Source organism: Vidua chalybeata, chromosome Z (assembly GCF_026979565.1).
Source record: "Vidua chalybeata isolate OUT-0048 chromosome Z, bVidCha1 merged haplotype, whole genome shotgun sequence".
NCBI lineage: Eukaryota > Metazoa > Chordata > Aves > Passeriformes > Viduidae > Vidua > Vidua chalybeata.
In genome coordinates, this window is record NC_071570.1 from 31,879,651 (window position 1) to 31,898,179 (window position 18,529).

Below are 18,529 nucleotides of genomic sequence, written 5' to 3' on the forward strand. Positions count from 1 at the left end.
ATTCCTTGTGGCATTTGTCACAGGTATTTTCTTATAATCTTATTTCTACTATCCCCTAAGGGCAAAAGAATAGATGTAATGAGAGCAAAAGAGATGTCTTAAAAACCTGTTTTGACAAACAGTGAAAATGTAAGTCAACCTACAAAATGTAAGTCAACCTGTCAAATATGGAAGTGTCAGTTGTCAGGTTGTCCTGATTATAAATACTTTTAGCCTTCATGTACTGAGAAATTTAGTTAATAATATTCATTCCTTCAGCCACTTACGGTCCTTTCAGCCTTTTTCTACTGAATGCTGTACGTATTCCAGAAAAAATTTCTATTCCTGGGTTTTTTTCCCCCTAAGAGTTATGTCCGATATAAACTTCAGTTTTGTAAGAGCTCTAATTTAAGTCTAATAAAAGGCTTTTTGCCACACTTTTCTTCTAGAATTTTGTTACTAATTTCCATTTCTAAATCATTAAGCAAAACTATTAAATAGAGAAAAAAACAGTGTTCTTAATAAAATATAATATCAGCTTTTGTAGCAATGTATCATACACACACAATTGCTATCATGAGAATTTATAGGACCTCTAACAAATAACTTCTTTCCTCTGCTGTTGTCACCATTTTGCCCCAGTCACTGATTGACATCTGGATTGCATTGTGCTTGGAGTCTCATGAGTCTTTTGGTGTTGGCAATACCAAGAGGAGGTAGATATGAAGTCTAGAGTGTCCAGGTGTTAAGCTTGTCTACAACACCAGCAGGGAGTGTGGTATTTGCGGAGAGAAAGAGAATCAAAGCAGGGCTGGAAAATGATGAACAGGAAAGCATAGAGGGAAGTGTTTAACAGCAATGGCTTCTAATATGTGTCAAATTCACTTTTATATAACCTTGTATTCCTCATGAGACTCTTCAGCGTCACTTCTGGACTGAGCTTTCAGGCATTCGTTAATGATATTTTCACCGTATTTCTGCTGAAAGTATAATAGGTTGTAAATTCAGCAATACTGATTAATAGGGATTACTTTTCTTTGGTTTTCTGTTTTTTACTTGTGGAGAGCTTTATTTGGCCAGGAGTTTTTGTGCATATGTAACTGAGATGACAGCACACATGTTTTCAGACTACTGAAGATATTTTTTAAAACACTAATTCTTTACTGAGCACTGGTAAAAATCCTGGTTGTCTAGTCATATTTGAAATGCAGAGCATTTTTATATCCTCTTACATAGTTCTTTCTAAAACGCAAGTAATTTTATAATCCTTTTCTTTTTCCAGTTTGTTTTGTGAATATTTTTGATGGAATTAAATAGCAAAGAAACTTTAGTGATTTTAAAATACCTTCAATATTTCACTTTTAATCTATCTAAATTTAATCTATCTGTATGCACAATTACTGAAAACCTACATTTTCTATGAAGATATGAGAACTCAAAGTTTGTTTACTTGCATGTTTTGATATAAGTAAATATAGTTATATTCAACAATAATAAAGTAAAACTGATTTTAGATTCAACTGCACAAAAATATATACTAGAAGCTAATGACTGTAGTGACTGTAGTAATTGTAATAAAAATTGAAATAAATAATAATTGAAATAAAAATTTTTATTATGTTGTCCACAGAAAGATATAAATATTTTGTACAGAAGGTGTCAAAAATAAATGCTGTATTAAATTTTAAATATTCTAAGAAACAAAATTCTTAACAAAATTCAGAAATATTTTTGAATATCCAAAGAAACATAGTGTCCTGTATGTATGTGCTAACTTCACATTAATTCATAATTAAAATGCCTTAGGAGAAACAATAATTTTTTCTAGGGCCTCTGTAAGTATTTTTATATGCTACTGATATAAGTAAAAATTGTAAGCTTCTGTGTTCTAATGATTTCTTTCTTAATGTTCTATTTTCTAGGTAAGTATTCTGTCCTTTTCTTCCTAACATTCCTCTCTGCCTTCTTGAAGTTCAATGAAAGAGGTAAAAATCAAGACAACAAAAATGAAGGTCTATTTGGTAAGAATTTGCTTTGGTTTACATGCTTATCTACGTTTCTTTCTTTAATTGAAGCAATGCACCCATTACAGAGGATTAGTTTGTGTAAAATTGGTGAGAGAACCCATTTAGAAGAACAGTACATGATGTATGAATGCTGATGGCACTGCCAGACTGCCCAGGTGAACTGCAGGCAGTGCTGCCTCCTCTCCAAGGTCTAGGGACACACTATTATGGTAAAGGATCTTCTATTTGCTATAAGGCTGAAATACATACCCAGAGAGTTTTCGTGGCAGAAATCTCTATGTTTGAAAGTTATTTGGCTCATATCAAAGCTGGAGGAAACTGCCCTTTTGGAAAAGGTGTGACACAAGGTACCTGAAGCAGTGAAGTACAATTACTATAGTACAATCTGATCTTGCTTCCTTGAAGGGAAACAAGGCAATTACAAGGCAATAGTAAAAAGTGAAAAGCTGTTGCTTTGTTCTTTTCTCTCTCCAACTTCCTTGTTTTCGCCCGGCTACTCTTTTCCGGGGTGCTGGCCAGGTGCTTCCGGGAGTAGCCGGAGAGAAGCAACAAACACCTTTGTGGTTTGTTTGATACAGACAGAGCTATTTAGAGAGCACGATCATGACCGGGATAAAGAGACTCAAGAGATTGGACACTTGTGTGCAGTCCAAAGTAGGTTGTATTTGCTCGATCGCCGCACGTACAAGTGACAATGGTCAGGGGTTGAGTTACAGGTTAAATAGGGGAAAATAAGAGATAAGGTGAAACCAATAGAACAATGCCCAGTATGAATACATTATAGGTAAAATCCAATGGGAATAACTCCAGGGGAAAGGATGAATACACGTAAAAATACAGAATAGAAACTCCAGCTTTAGGTTTAGGAAACAGAAACTCCCATCTCAAATTCACAAAGCCTTTTTGCTCCGTTTGCGTAGCTGCACACTGCAACAAAAAACAGGGGAAAATGCCTTTAACCGTGGTTCTTTTTAGTTTGTCTCACAACCATTTGATGAAGCAGTAGAACAGATGGCCTTCTGAACTTCTCCAAAATACATTGTCTGTGCTCAATTGAAGCTATTTATGAAGCTATTACTGATAGCTTCCATTGTAGCTACAGTTACAAGAATGCAGGAAGCAGCCTTAGCCAGGCTAGGACTGGCAACTTTTAGTTAGAAGGCCAAGGACAGGAAAAAGAGAAACAACAGAGGAGGAGACTGAGGATAATTACAAGGAAAATGGTACAAATGAATGTTTTTACAGCAGAAATATGAATCTCACACGCCAGTGCTCTTCAGGGCCTAACCAAAGATATTTGAAGTGGTGATGTCCTCTGTAATCATTCTCCAAAACTGAGTTTTTGAAAGTTTAACGGTGCTAAGGGGATTCCAGGGGTCCTGGACATGACCATGGAAGGCTGACATGCTAGCAGAGATGAATTTCATCTATCTACCTGACCTTTGTAGTACTGGTGTCACACTGGTAAATGCTCCAGGACTCATACTGGCCTAGGAATCTCTACATGTTCCACTCCAAAACTCAAGTTCTTGTGCTTGCTAGACACTAAAGCTTTTCTGACACATCTGAAAAATAATTATAAATTTTAATCTTGTATGAATTTAGTTTGCCTAATTATACACTGCCTACATTAAATTTCACTATATTTGTGTTGACACACATACATATATACAAGTGCACATATATCTGAAACCATGGATTAAAAAGTTAAATTATTTTTGAGCTAGATAGTTTGGAAAATGAAAACTAAAACAGCTCAAAAAAAATTACTTTAAGAAAGATTCAAAGGCTAACGAGGACAAGACTAAACAGTACTAACTGCAAATTTTGCAATGATGGGTGAAGACCATCTTGATTAAAAGTAAAAAGAATAGAAGCAATATTTTAGTATTTCCCTCATTTTAAAAAATGTCTAATTTAGCTTTTTAATACCTAAACAACTTCAGATTACCTTCAAAAGTTACAGTTATAAGTTATAATCTCTAAAAATAGGAGATTATAATGTTTATTGTTAATTGAAATTTCTCTGTATTGTACATAACTAAATTATTTAACCTAACTGAAAAACTCAGATATTCCTCTAATTAAAAGACAATAAAATAAGTTTAGAGAAGCAACAAGAACAACAAATCAGAAGCACACATGCTGGGTTTTTCCACATTTTAAGTGTTCAATTAATGACTTCTTAGTGAGTCTACATAGTGACTCTGTACTGAGATTTTTAAGGCTTCAGTACTTGTTTCAAGAATATCAGGGAGAAAAATAATGGCTAACATTATGATAAAGACATATTTTATATACATATAATTTTTAAGTATTTTATATACATATAACATATTTTCATAATAGATGTTATTTTTCAGATGTATATGAGATAACATTCTTCAGGCAAAAAATGTTTTGATAAGGAGTATGTTACCAAATCAACCTGTAGACTGCAATACAAGGATTTTAGTATAGCAAGTGATTAGCTGAATAGGGAAATTAGAAAATTCACTAAGGTTTCATTATAAGGAGTTTAAAAATTCATGCAAGTTGTTTCTACATTTTGCTGCTCAAGATACTAAAATAGTACGTCTTGCTCTGAGCTGTTGTGGAATAGAAACTATCTTTCAAATTGATTTTTTTTTTCCTTTGGAAAAAGTTTGCTCCGCAGTTCTGGTTAAAATAAAAAAGCAAAACCATTTAAATAACCAGTAAAATCCTGTAAAGCTTTCAACACCATGTTCCACAATATTTTACTTCAGACTAATATATCATATGTAAAGGAGAGAGGTTAAACATGTATTTTTGTATATAGATAAATATGTATAAAACACACCTGTGTTTGAATATGTCCATTCCACATGACTTTAAAATTCTTGTAAAATACCCTTTGAGGGAGAGAAGGGAGTTCTGTGGTATAGTAAAAATCAGCCATGACACATGGGCCTGGCAGCATCTTATTTTCTAGTGCTAGCAGATTGCATGGATCTGTATGCTTTCTGATAGAAAATTAGGTTGAATCTGACTTTTGTGAGTTTTTTGACTAGGAGCCTGTTGAGAACTGCCTGCTGTGATCTCTGTATTGCCATCCTCAAGGCACAAATAATAGAACCATTCAGAAAGGGTGCCTTAAGAGGGAAGGAATTGGGGCTTGAAAGGTAGAATGAGTTTCTTTTGTACCAAGCAAAATAAAGAAACAGACTTATTTCAAGTGAGATCTTTTATTTATTTCTGCAGGGACCATTCAACTGTGCCAATTGTACTATTTAGGTAATATTTTGTGTATACACATAATGTCTTACAGTAGTTCATGCATGCACAAGTGACAATGTTGACAAATGGTGCAAACACAATTGCATTCTCATAAACACAGATCAAACTGAAATAGAATGCAGCCTTGCTTTAGAGTTGTTTCTAGTTTTAATTTTTTTTAACCCAATCTTTTTTGGGTTTAAATATTGGCATTTTAAATTCTAGCAATTTCTGCTGATATTTTCCTAAAATGCTTTGTCAAACCAATTTAATATGCAGCTGCTCTTTCTGCTAGAGGAAAAATGTATGCAAATCATGTATTTAGTAGCAGAATCTTATTGACTTAAAAGCTTGAGGTGTTTTTTTTTTTTTTTTATGAAACCTTTGTTGCCCAGCATACCATGGGCTTTTACTGGGTTTTAAATGCATTTTCTTTGTCATTCCAAAACTTGTTTTATTATAGTATAGAAACAGAATTAAGCACTGAGAATGTGTTCTTCAAAAGACCAAATAATGTATCTTCTAACAGGCTGTTACAGGAATTAAGGCTGTGAAGTCATAAGGACAGGAGTAGCAAATTGTTTTGGAGCAAATGGGCTAATAAAAGAGGAGCAATCATGGGTAGTGTGTGCTACAGATGGTGACAGCAGAAATGGAAATGTACCTGGTTTGTGTTGTTGCAGCTAAGATAAGCTCAAAATCTTTGTTCATATCTCATTTTGAGGTAAGTACTCTCACATGTTTAGGATGACATCAGATAACTTTAAGGTTGTTGCATACTTTCCATATTTGGAATGCATGTAAAATAACTAACATAATATAGTTTGCTCAGTCTCCTACATAATCCTAATACAAATAACTTTACACTATAGAGCTAGATGACTTTGGTACAGTAACCTTCTTGCATATAGAACTTGCAAGGTATCTAGAGGGAAATTACAGATCCTGTGTTTTTCCATTTAGTTTTGGGTTTGTGACCAATGTGAGGATAGTAATGCTTTGGTAAATTTTTCTGAATCACTCACCTTTTTTAGACCAGAAGAGTAGCCTGTTTCCCGACTCTTCTACAAGTTGTGTGCTTATACTTTCTTTCATTTTGGACCCGGAAGAAGCAAACACAGTCCAGTATGCTAGTCTGCACCCTGTCATCAGAGATGCACAGGAAACTTTCAGCATTGTTGAGTGGAAATGGGCTTTATTGTCTTACTCTCTACCCTTTCAACTCAGCACAACCTGCCTTGTTTTATCAGCATGACTCTATTCCCCATCTTCTCCCCTGTTCCAGATATCCTTTGGGCACGTGCTCTGTTTGTTATTCCCAACCTTGTTGTTCACTGGCAGCTTCCAGAAAACAAAACAAAAAATTGTCCTGTTTTTACAAATACTTTAGTCTTCTAAAAAGTGAAAAACCGTATTTTGAGATCATATTTATATGTTGTACACATAAATTGTATACCACTCCACTATATCATGATGTTATCCTGCAAAATTTTATTCTTTCTTCTTACATCTTAACCTTTTTTGCTTCAAGAGTTTGGCATGGAAATTACTTGTCAGACATAAACCATTTTCACTCTTGTGGTTTTGAGTTGCTGGGGTTCTCAACAGAAAATTCCACCATATTCTGAAACTGTATTTGGATAAGACCATGTCTTGTTCTGAAACGGAACTATGATGTACAGTGAGTACATCCTGAGTACAAATTCATTCTGTGTTCATGCAGTTCTGAGGTCTGATTTCACATTATTTTGACATCCAAAAGCCTCCACTACAACTGACTCTGTTATATGCTTTATTCCAAAGAAGGTTTCTCTTTGCACTGTGTTACTTCCTTAGACTTAAATTCAACTCCATGTCATTCATGAGCAGTTTCATTTAGGCCTTTTTCAAACTGCTCTGCTTATATCACTTCTTTATGCAGTATTCTTTTCCAAATGGCTACTTCCTTAACTGGAAGTGCACAAAGGCTTCGACCACAATAATGGCTAAACCTCCCGAAATGACTTTTCACAGCCACACCAACTGAAATCAGTTACTAAAGTAACAAAACTCCACTGAAATCAAGGTAATAATTAATTGGTAACATCTGCAAAATTTTAATTTCATCCATGCTTTATTGTATCAAAAGAACAACAGTAGAGAGAGTCTTCTCTGTGATTTCTGGGTAGGGAAAAAAGGTGACCAAATTTGTCAGAATAGATTACAAGACTAAGTTCACACAGAGAATTCTGTCCTGCTATGATCACAGAGTGTATCTGTGAGTATCTCTTTCATCAAAATGAAGGCTTGTTCTATCCACATATCCACATTCAAGTAAAACTCTCAGAGTCTATCTTGGAGACAGAGCAGTTCTCAAAATGCTCTAACAAGCAACATGATGTTCAGCTGCATCAAACAGCTAATATAAAGTTAGTGGGATCATGTGACAAATTTAAGACTGGATTACAGTCGGACTGATTATGCTGGCACCCCTCATTTCCACCATCCTGAGAGGGTAAAATCTATCAGTTTTCCACAATTGAATCTACACTGACACTTACATAAAACAAAAGGGACTGTGATCTTTATAACTTGCCCAACTCCTGCCCTGAAAATAACTTGCCTCCTTTTCTCTCAGGGCTTGCTAGGCAATTTCCTGAAATTTTTCCCAGGCATTTTACCTGCTGTAATTATACTTAAGATGACATCATGTGTCATCTGGTGCTGTTCTTAGGTTTAACTTCAAGCCATAGAAAACATGAAAGTGTTGACAAAGGTCACCTTAGCATTTGTATTTATAACGTTCTAATTAATGTCAACATTACAGAGCAGATTTATTTCATTTTCTCCACTAGTTTAAGTCTCTGATAACACAGAAGTAAGTAGCCTTTAACTGGTAGTCTTTAGCAGTTCAAATGAGAAATTTAAATGGACTTCAAATTTATGGTCATGAAAGGAAAACCAGCCTTTTAGTACAAAGCTTCAAGAGCTTTGTGATGAATGTTATTTACTTTACTTAAATTATTATGCATTAACAATTATTTACAATACAAAAATGAGATAATAGCTCAATTTTAATGTTTCTCCTCACTTTTATATTGGTCTTCAATATATGCTCATGAATTTTGGAAGGAGTGTGAAGTAATATTTGCAAATACTTAGTGACCCTATTGTTCTCCTTAACTCTTGCTCTGCAGCTCAGCCCATGAAGCAGTATGACTTATTTCATACAACGAAGCCATTTTAAAAAGAAATATTTTCTAGGAAGTGATGGTGGCTTGCATTTTGTCATGATAGAAATCAGAACTTCTCCATGATAGACATAGATTACAAACAGGTGCATCCATTATAGTGGAAGAGAGGATGACTAAATACTAATTATTTAAGCACTTTGAAAAGGGGAAATGAAACTTTTTTCACCACTTCCTGCATGAGAAATAAAACTGCTCTTTTATTATAAAAAGCAAATCATAATAGCATACCTGTCACCCTACATGCAGCAACACAGAAACTGTGTCCCTGTATGTGGAAGCAGATTCTCTGTTCATTTCAGTTGCAAATCAGCATGTAATTTTCTCTGCAGTGCATGAAGTTTATTTGTAGCAGAGATTAAAATTTGGGATGATGGTATCAAGGAAAAGAGTTCAATAGTCAATATGGTTGGTGCAGCACAAAGTGTTACAGCTATCATAGTGAATAGCTAAAGTGCAGAACTTAAAAGATCTCTGTGGAAAAAAGGGGATTTGTTTTTTTCTATACAGACTTTGATTTATGCAGTATTTTCATAACTGGGAATATTCTCGTATTTTCAATTTGCTTCATCTGCTACAACATACTTAAAATTCCATACCAAAAGAAAAGCATTAAGAAACATGTGTTGCAAATTTTGACATTCTAGATTTATAAAGAATTAAATTATCCTTATTTAATAAAGTTAATTTTGACTGTGCATACATGAACTGATAGTCTTCAGATGTTTAATTGTGAGCTTTTACAAAGGACTTTAACCTTATATATTCATTGAGGCTGACAGGACAGTTTCTTATTTTATCTTCACTGGTTTTTGTGGAGAATCCCCTTCCCTTTTTTTTACCCTTTTAAAAAGTAACTCTGTCCCACTGGCTATAGAACATTGTGAGTCCTGACTGGTAAAAAAAATTAATTCCTTTGTTCATTTTTCTGAAGTGTTCAACAGTATAATATCTGGGTCTACACTTATCTTTACAGTAACCTGAACATCTAAAATTATGGCAACTCTTCTATTGTCAGACACAGAAAGATCAATGCCAAAAATATATGCTATGTATTTCTGGTATTTAATTTGCAAACTAATGATCTAATTGTTTTATTTTGTGGGGTTTTTTTATGGCATCTTTTTGGTCATATCACTCATCAGAAAGACAAATTAATGTTCAGCAGTTCCACAGAAGAGGTACAAAGGATCCCATGATACCCTGGTTAAAGGTAGACATCACTTGCGGCGTTTTCTCTTTCTCCCCGGTCCGGGGCAGCTCCGACACCCTCTGGTGCCGCCTCCCCCCGGACTTCTGGGTTCGCCATTTGTCTCCCACGTGCCGCTGGCACCGGCACGTGGGTTGGGGTCTGCCGGGTTCTCTTGCCCGTGCTACAGGATCCGAGGTAAAGAGTGAAGGAATGTCCAGATCACCCACGAGGAAGGCAGGAAGGCTTTATTGTCACTTAGAGCTGTGGTGGGGGGCTAGCAATCCGCACTTCCCACTCCACGTGGGGGAAATGGCGGCGGGACCCGGGAGGAAGCGGGATGATATAGGGGATGTGATAGGGAGGGCAGACACTGCCCCCCAGTGATGATGTAGGGCAGCAACCAATCAGGGAATCGCAGGGGCGGACACCGAGCCTCGTGCTGAGTGGGATCGTGGGGATGGGGTGGCAGGCATGGGGTTTCCCGGGGCCGGATGGAGGAGTGGTTACAGGAGCGGCAGAGGGGAAAGCCCAACAGCAGGCAGCATGGGGCCAGAAACCGCGAGGAGGGGAACGACACGGGGGAAGCGCGGGAGTACCCAGGACTCAGCTAGCTAACACAAATAAGAACCCCTAAAACCCAATCCCAGGATGCAACAATCACTATCCTAGACATTACATTTGTGGATGTTGCATTAGGCACTTTTAATGGAAACTATATCAATACTCTTCGGGAATAATTTCTTTCATTCTAGAACTTTGAATACTCATCTTAGCAAAACATGACAGCTTTCTTTGCTCTTTCAATTAGTAACTGGAATCAGTTCACCAGGGGCTCAAATGAGCACCCTAATCCACACAAGAGCAGGAGGGAAGCTGGAAGCAGCTCAGTTATGTGTATGTACACACATGTACCTTTATCCAGGCTCAGCTCTGACAGGTTGTGGCAGTCAAAACTGTTGTAAGACACTCAGGATCTCGAGTTATTTTATTTTTAAATATAAGAAAAAATATTTAAATATTGATTCCTCGACAAATCCTTAACTCTTTAGAGTGATAGATCATGTTAAACAGTGCTGTAAACAAGGTACTGTGAAAATTTCTCAGAGTAAGAAGAACTCAGCTTGTTACAACATATATCAAGATATATCCTGTAATTATGCTAGATCACTCTGTTTTTAGTGCAAGAGTTCCTCCTTTTTCCTTGGCAATGTAGAATTAAGACTCCTTTTGCCTTCAGGAAAGGATTTTTCCCAACAGTTAGGTTAAGTTAAAGGCACATCCTTCTGCTCTTTCTCTCATGTGTGATTTGTGTGGGGTGTGACAGCCATATGGACAATATCACTGTGAGTTTTGTTTTATGTTGTTTTGTTCTATAGGATGGTTTTAAGACAGCCTGGTTATATCATTCTGAGAAGAGATGAAGAATACTATTAGATCTATACTATAAATTTTAAAATGTCATGGAATGTTGGGATGAATTTATGCCAAGTAGGGATATCTATTCCTTAGAGTTTATCTATGGGAATCAAAAGGCCTTTGTAATGTCAGTGTTAAAGAGGACAGCACAGTTCTTCACTTTCTTCATGGAGTTGTCACTTAAAAAAAAAAAAAAAGTTGAAAACTAACCAGAAGTCATAACCTTTACAAATTGACAGTTTCTGATGGAAAATATCTTTCTTGAAAATTAATTATCTGTGGAAACCTGTAGTGAACTACATAGCCTGATATAAAACCTGTACATTTGCCATGGTTTTCAACCCAGCTACAGATAACATCATGCTGCCATTTGCTCAACCCCTTTTCTCTTCTCCTTGCTGCCCCCTGCAATGGAATGGGGAGGAGAATGGAAGTAAAACTTGTATATTGAGATAAGAACAGTTTAATAATTGAAAATAAAATAATATAATAATTTTAAATAATAAGTATGAAAATAAAAAGAAAAAAAAACTAAGTGATGCACAGTACAATTTTTCATGACCTGCTGACTGAAGTCAGATCCATGTTTCTGAACCTAGATCAGCCACGCTTCCAGGTAATTCACTCCAGTTTACATCCTAGGCATGACTTCTGTGGTGTGGAATACCTCTTTAGTCAGTTTGGATCACCTGTCCTGGCTGTGCTCCATCCCAGTTTTGTTAGGGTTTTTTGGTGGTTTTTTTTGCGTATGTCCTCACTGGTAGAGCATGAGACAAGGGAAAAATAAAAGTCTTTGACTTAGGACAAGCACAACTTGGCAAAAACAAAACATCAGTGTGTTAGCAACACTATTTTCACCTGAATCCTAAACACAGCACTGTAACAGCTACTGAGAAGAAAGTAATCTACTCCCGCTGAAACCAAGACATTATAAATAAAATAGAATAAATAAATAGAATAAATAAAAATAACAGAGGTGATAACAGTTGTGACATGTCAACACATCTCACATATTAAATGGTACCTAAAAAATTGGACTAAGAAAATACTTGATTATTAATCTATACAAAATATAAAATTTAATCCTAAATAGACAAATTTGTACTTAGTATGCCATAGAAGTAATGCATATTACCAGCAACTAACATTTCTATTATATCTTCGTTTGCCTACTCAGTAAACAACATTGGCAATGCTAACTTGATATTCTAAATATAGTAGTAGCAGTTCAAGGAAGTTGTTCATTTGGTGAGATGAATAAACAGAATTTTTCTGCTGTGTAATTACTGCAGTATTACTGTGTTGTAATGAGTAATATTATATGTCTTGTAATGAGTAATATTATATACAGTGACACTATCTATGCTTGCAGATTGAATTTAATAAGAACTCCTGATTTTTAATTGCTTCTATTCATCAGCTATTTTATGCCCTTATATAATTTTTCTGTCAGAAGAATGTGATTTCCTTGCAATGAGATAGCTGAAATTCAATCTTTCAAACCTTTTTGGTTTTATTGGTAAGATGCATGCCAAATAAAGGTCAGGCTTCTGGGCTAGTGTTGCATGGGGTGCTGAGCTGAATGGACCCACTGCAACTATTCTAAAGGCTTAATGATGTGTGCAGTAGAGAATAGAAGGTCTTCATTAATGATTCCCTGAGTTATTTAATGAGATAAAAGGAAGCAAAAGTGTGTAGGAGTCAATTGAGAAAAACGGGTCTTCAAGCAGCAGGTAGCTCTACATTTCAATAGCAAAAGTGTATTGGCAGAGTTAAAAGAACATATGTTAAAACCTGATCCATCTTTATAAGACAAATCCAAACATTAAAAACTGAAGCCAAGTATATGCTGTTACTGAATATTTGTCTAACTCCTTTGAACTGGGGAGTCTTTTCCAGTATGTATTTGACGTAGACTATATAAAAGCATTTTCATTGTCCCCATATGTAATAGAAAGACTCACAATATGTCTATGCAATCTGTGCAGTGGTATAAGCAAGAGCTGTTTCTTATTCACAACTTTATTATATGATCCATATGTTACGAATTTTTGTTTGTGTGTTTGCTTTGGCTAGCACTATGTAGTGTGCCATAAATCTATGGCATACTATCTCAGATTACCACCAATTAACACTTAATTAAAAATCCATGCAAATAGTTTTGGACAATTCAAGCAATAGTCTTCTTTTTAAGTAAATTAGCACTACATTTTTTAGGAAATTCATTCTCTAAAAAGTGGGAGAGACAATCAAATATTCATCAATCAAGAAGATATGTGTTGAAATAACACTTGTATTCTCGCATTTCTTTTGCCTTTCCATTTAGAGTTTATTCAGCAGTCAGGAAATGTTCAACAGCAATATTTTAACTAGTTATTTAGACAAATAAACACATACATATGGAGGGAAAATCTTCAAAGCAATCATGGGAAGAGGAGCTTTGTCTAGTCTATTAATCTATAAATGAAGGTCCTTAATTATAATTGTATTCTGGAGAGACCATAACTTCATCAGAAAAGTTTGTCACATGTTGCCAAACCATTTTCATGTTATCTGTTGATTCTTTTTCAGTCATATTTCTGGGAAAAAAATTCTTGCCACAAGGAAAAAGTCTAGTCAATAGATAGAAACTGACACTATACAGATGAAGAAAAATCTTTCTATATATTTGGGCTGTGAATGTGAGGAACACCTGACCTTTCCTTAAAATGTTTGCTAGTCTAGTGAAGCCCATGGCATTGGCTGAGACCATCTAGTCAAAACTCTGCAATCTAACAGTAGTAATAGGAGTAATAGGGGTCAAAATCTTATGTGATTTTCTCTCATACAGCAAGAGATGATTTTCTAATTATTCTTTAATATCTAATTATTTCCCAATGTCAAACTTTTGCAAAGTTTTGCAAATATTGTTAAAATTTGATACATAAAAATAGTAAGACAAATATACCATATGCCAAAATAAATGTAATTCCTTAAAAGACACAAGGTTAGTATTTTACTGAGACTTTGGTATAGGAATAAAGGGTAATAAAAAATGTAACTTTTTAAGTTAAAATTTAAAAAAATGTTGAAAAGCTTTTCATAAGGCAAGTAAATAGGAAGATGTTTGATTAATACTTGAATCTTCAATGATATTATGTGAAAAAACTATGATTAAATTTCATTTCATTTTTGTCAAGTATTTTGAGATATTTAAATTAAGGTGTGTGGCAATCCAAAATATCGATATCCATCCACACAGTAAAATCTTAGATGGATTAGTTTTACATCAATTTAAATATATCAGATTCAAAAATTGAAGATATTTATTTCACATAAATGTTGATTTTAGAGAATTTTTGAAGACCACATCTTCATGGAAAAATTTAGATTGCTCTTAAGATATCAAGATTAAGTGGTTTTAATTTTTCTGCCAAAATTCCACAAAAGTCAATCCAATCTCAAAATGCCTTGATATATCCTAATGCTAACTTTTCCACTGAAATTTCCCTTGAGACTATTTTAAATATGGTCTAATTACCTGCAGATTCATTATTTTGGAAACATTATGTCAGAGTTCACTTTTTCTGGCTGCATACTGTACAAAGGTGTTAAATCTGAAGATGTGTATAATGTGTTGTTTTCAAAAATTCATCCTTCATGGAGGAACAAAAGAGCTCACAGACAAGTTCCATGGAGCATGTCTGGTATCCATGAGACTTCAAAATTATAATAGCTCCATACTTTGAATCTACCCAAATAAGATAAAAATTGTCATGTCCAATAGGCTGTTCAGATTTGAAGAAAGTGCTTTACAGTGGATATAATATTCCATCCCACATGTGACCCCAGGCCATGAGATGGGAAAATATTATTTGCTGTAAATTTCCCAGTAAATTTTCATGGCCTTCAAAAACACATTACTGGGAGGAAGTTTGGAGCCTCCCAGTTCTTCCAGTCTAGTGCTGCTGAGGGCAACCTGGTGGCTGGGGTGCAGGCATCAGCACTGCAATGGAGCATTTACTGACACAGCATGGCTTCTGAAGTGCTGTTGTACATATTTTAATTCCTTCTTTGGTGAAGAATCTTCAATGCATAAATTAAATCAATTTTGTATCTGGAAAAATATTTCCAGTTGTGCGTATGTACCCATTATGAAATGAAAATAAACTATTCCATTTCATTCACAAGGAAGAAACTGTTCCATATATAAAAATACTGGCTTAAAATCAACTTTAGTTTCACTTAAATAAACCCCAAATATAAACAAAAAAGAAAAAAACCACAACAAAACAAGAACCCAATAAACAAGCCACAACTGAGGAAAAACCCTCTGATTTTCCTCTGATCTGATTTTTCTTAGATTATTTTTAGTTAAGCCTGCTTTCCCTGCCTTTTTCTCCTTTCTTTTTCTTTCTTAACTACAGAGATAATAGGCATAATAATAATAATAATGCTTGTTTTTTAGCTTGGGGTTTTTTTTCTTCATAGTAATTGTATTTGCAAGTTGGATAATGGCTACTTGAGGCTTAGGTTAGATATATTTATTTATTTTAACTTTCTGTTGTACAAAGCTGAAGTAGTTTCTGAAAGATTTTTTAACTGCTGGTATTTTATGACCCAAGTAGAATCAGATGTAGCCTTATACTAATGTCACAGTTAAAAGACTAGTGCAGATTTTCAGCTCACATCAGTCACATTTTCATCTTTCCAAGAGAATGGATTCCTCTTTACTTAGAGTGGGTGTTAATGCAATAGAAAGTTTGCCTGGATTGAATTCAGTCTTGTAATAGCTGTGCAAAGTTATACAGACAAAACAGTTTCAGGACACAAATAGAATTAAGAACAACCTATAAAAAGTCTTATGCATTACATTTATAATTTGTATTAGATGCAAGGAAAACACACAGTATGGATGACTGTCCACCTTTTGCCTGTTTTTTTCATCATCATCCTTTGAACACTTTGACTCCTGCCAAGGGTCCATGACAAATTGCTTCTGTTTCCAGCAAGGCACTGAGGGTGTCAGCACATGGACCAGGTGCATTGTGATTGCAGGCCAGAGCACCCCTCTGATGCATCTGAACTTTTGAATTCCTGATTGCACTTCATTTTAGCAGTTCCAAGGCAAGGCATCCTGCTTCCCATTTGTAGGACACCTCTGCTACCTCTGAGGTATATTGGGCACATTCTCGTCATTCACTTCTTTTTCCTTCTCTAGTGAACTGCAGCCTGGGAAAAGTAAATGTCACAACCTCTGGAGCAAGGCATAGGGTATTGCCCTTTTGGTAAGTGTCCTGTGCCCATTGTTCTCACAAGGTGCCATATCGTTCTTTCTTTTCTTTTCTTTTGCTTCCTGTTAGGTTTCCAGCTTTGCAACCTCCTTTGATTTAATGCTGGGAATTTAAGGGGATTAATACTAGATATATAGATTGAGGTTCTTATAATACTTACACATGATACACACAAAATAGTTTTCCACTTCTCCATGATAGTTTTCCACTTCTCCATGATAGTTTTCCATGAAGTTTTCCACTTCTCCATGATAGTTTTTTTTCTGTGCTGGACATAAATATCTTTCTATCCTTCCAATTTTCATGCTACAGTGTAAAATGTACTTCATAATTTTATTGTGTGTGAAAGTAGCACTGTCATAATACTTTCCTGGATTTTTTTTGTAGTTGGTACCTCTAAGAACATTGCACAGAGACTGAGGTAGTGGAGGCCAAGTAGATGTAGTCTCATAAATAAAGGCAATTCCATGGATAATTTTGAGTTGTTGAATTGTATAAAATGTCTTATAGATATGAGAAAACAACTTTATATATTGCTGTTTTTCAGAGACAGAGTAGATTCTTCGAAGGGTTATTCACATTTTATTACTTTGTATTAGTGGAAAATGCTTTGTTATTCAATAAGAAACATACCTCAGAATATGAAACTTCATAAAATATATAATAAATTACATGTTCTTCATTTAGTCTTCATAGAGATAAAATTTGGAAATAATTTGTGGAGCAAATCTAATCAGTCTGAGTTCATATCATGAATCTTAAATATTATTTGACCATTTCAAGTCTATTACTGGGTAGATCCTGCTTCTTCCTTTTGATATATGCAAAAACATCTCTTCAGGGCCACCTGCTTCTTCAAAGTGAATTCAGTCTGTGGCTTTTTCAGATATTAGTCTTAACTGATTAAACTATGCTTATGGTCAGTCTCCCCCACTCCCCCCCCCCCAAAAAAAAAATAGAGGGGAAAAAAAAATAGAAAATAAAAATTATTAGGGTTAGTGTCCACAGGTGAGGGAATCTGTTCCTGAGTGACTTTCTACTTTATCTGATTAATCAGTAATTGGTTGGAATATGACTGGGTGGAAATAAACAGCTAACTTCCTGCATCCATGATGGTGACTGATGCAGCTGAGATGAGGATCATTTGCACAGGACTGCTCAGCTCCTTTGGAGCAGCATACTTCAATGATGTTGATTACGTAACATTTTGTTTCCAGTTTTCCCAGGAATGCATCCTTTGGGCTGTTAGTCTTGTGCTGCTTCTGTTGGGATAAAATGACTTTACCACCCAGCTGTGACCACCTGGCTCTGGGGAAAGTGGCTAGATTCCAGAATGCTTGCACTCATGGATCATCTTATGCTATTAACAAGCCAATTGATATTAAACAGCAAAGGAGACGGTATGAGACTTTATTATTCTTCAGCAAAGTGTTTGCATTGTCTACAGCTTGCTGCCTTTAAAACTTCTGTGCTTTTGTGTAGAGAGAGGGGGAGAAGGGGTGTGCTATAAAAAACATTTTGCTGTTTGTGTGCTCAGTATTGAATCATGGAAGAGAAGTGTAATAAAAAAAGAAAAAGGTACAATACCAGGTAACAGAAAAAATTATAGCAGCAGAAAATTATATTTGTGCTGTATGTGTGTGCAGTTACCAATAATTCAAAAGTTTTTCAGGGATAAAAGGTGAAACTAAAGGTATTATCTTTAAATTTCAGATAAAAAACATACTAGGAATTTGACTACTGACAAATTATTTCTTAATCCAATTTGTCAGATATTATGTGCATTATGTATGACATTAGATACCTTCTATCTTTTTCTCTGGAATATATTTGTTACATATTTTAGCAAAGTAGTTTATACACCTTTTTTGCATATTGTTCATTGGGACAGAATTTCCATCCAATTTTATCAAACTGTGACATGAAGAGAAATTTTCTTTATTGATGGAATTAAAAGAGGTACTGAAACATCTTGTGTGAAAAAATTGCTCTCCCTTGATTTTGTCCCACCATAAAAAAAAAAGGATGCAAAGTTCCATGTAAAATCAGAGAAATGGTGATATCTGATTAGTGTTTTAGCACAGTATTTTTGAAATTAAAAAAATAAAAAAAAAAAAAAGAAAAAGAGAAAAGAAAGAGATTCTAATGAAAAAAGCTGCCTTAAGAAAAAAAAAG

The 18,529-nt window shown here is 35.0% G+C and overlaps 1 protein-coding gene across 5 annotated transcripts in view; it reads left to right on the forward strand.

Annotated features, from left to right (window-relative positions):
• Window positions 1–18,529, forward strand: part of PDE4D (phosphodiesterase 4D) — a 358,961-nt gene that overhangs the window by 158,575 nt on the left and 181,857 nt on the right. The window contains exon 3 of one of the 5 annotated variants that reach the window (XM_053969115.1): window positions 12,306–12,317. The exons of 3 other annotated variants lie outside the window; for them this stretch is intronic. In XM_053969115.1, coding sequence (XP_053825090.1) covers window positions 12,306–12,317 — 12 coding nt within the window. Of the gene's footprint in view, window positions 1–12,305; window positions 12,318–17,629; window positions 17,755–18,529 lie in introns of those variants that run through there. One more of the 5 variants, XM_053969114.1, reaches the window with a different exon arrangement.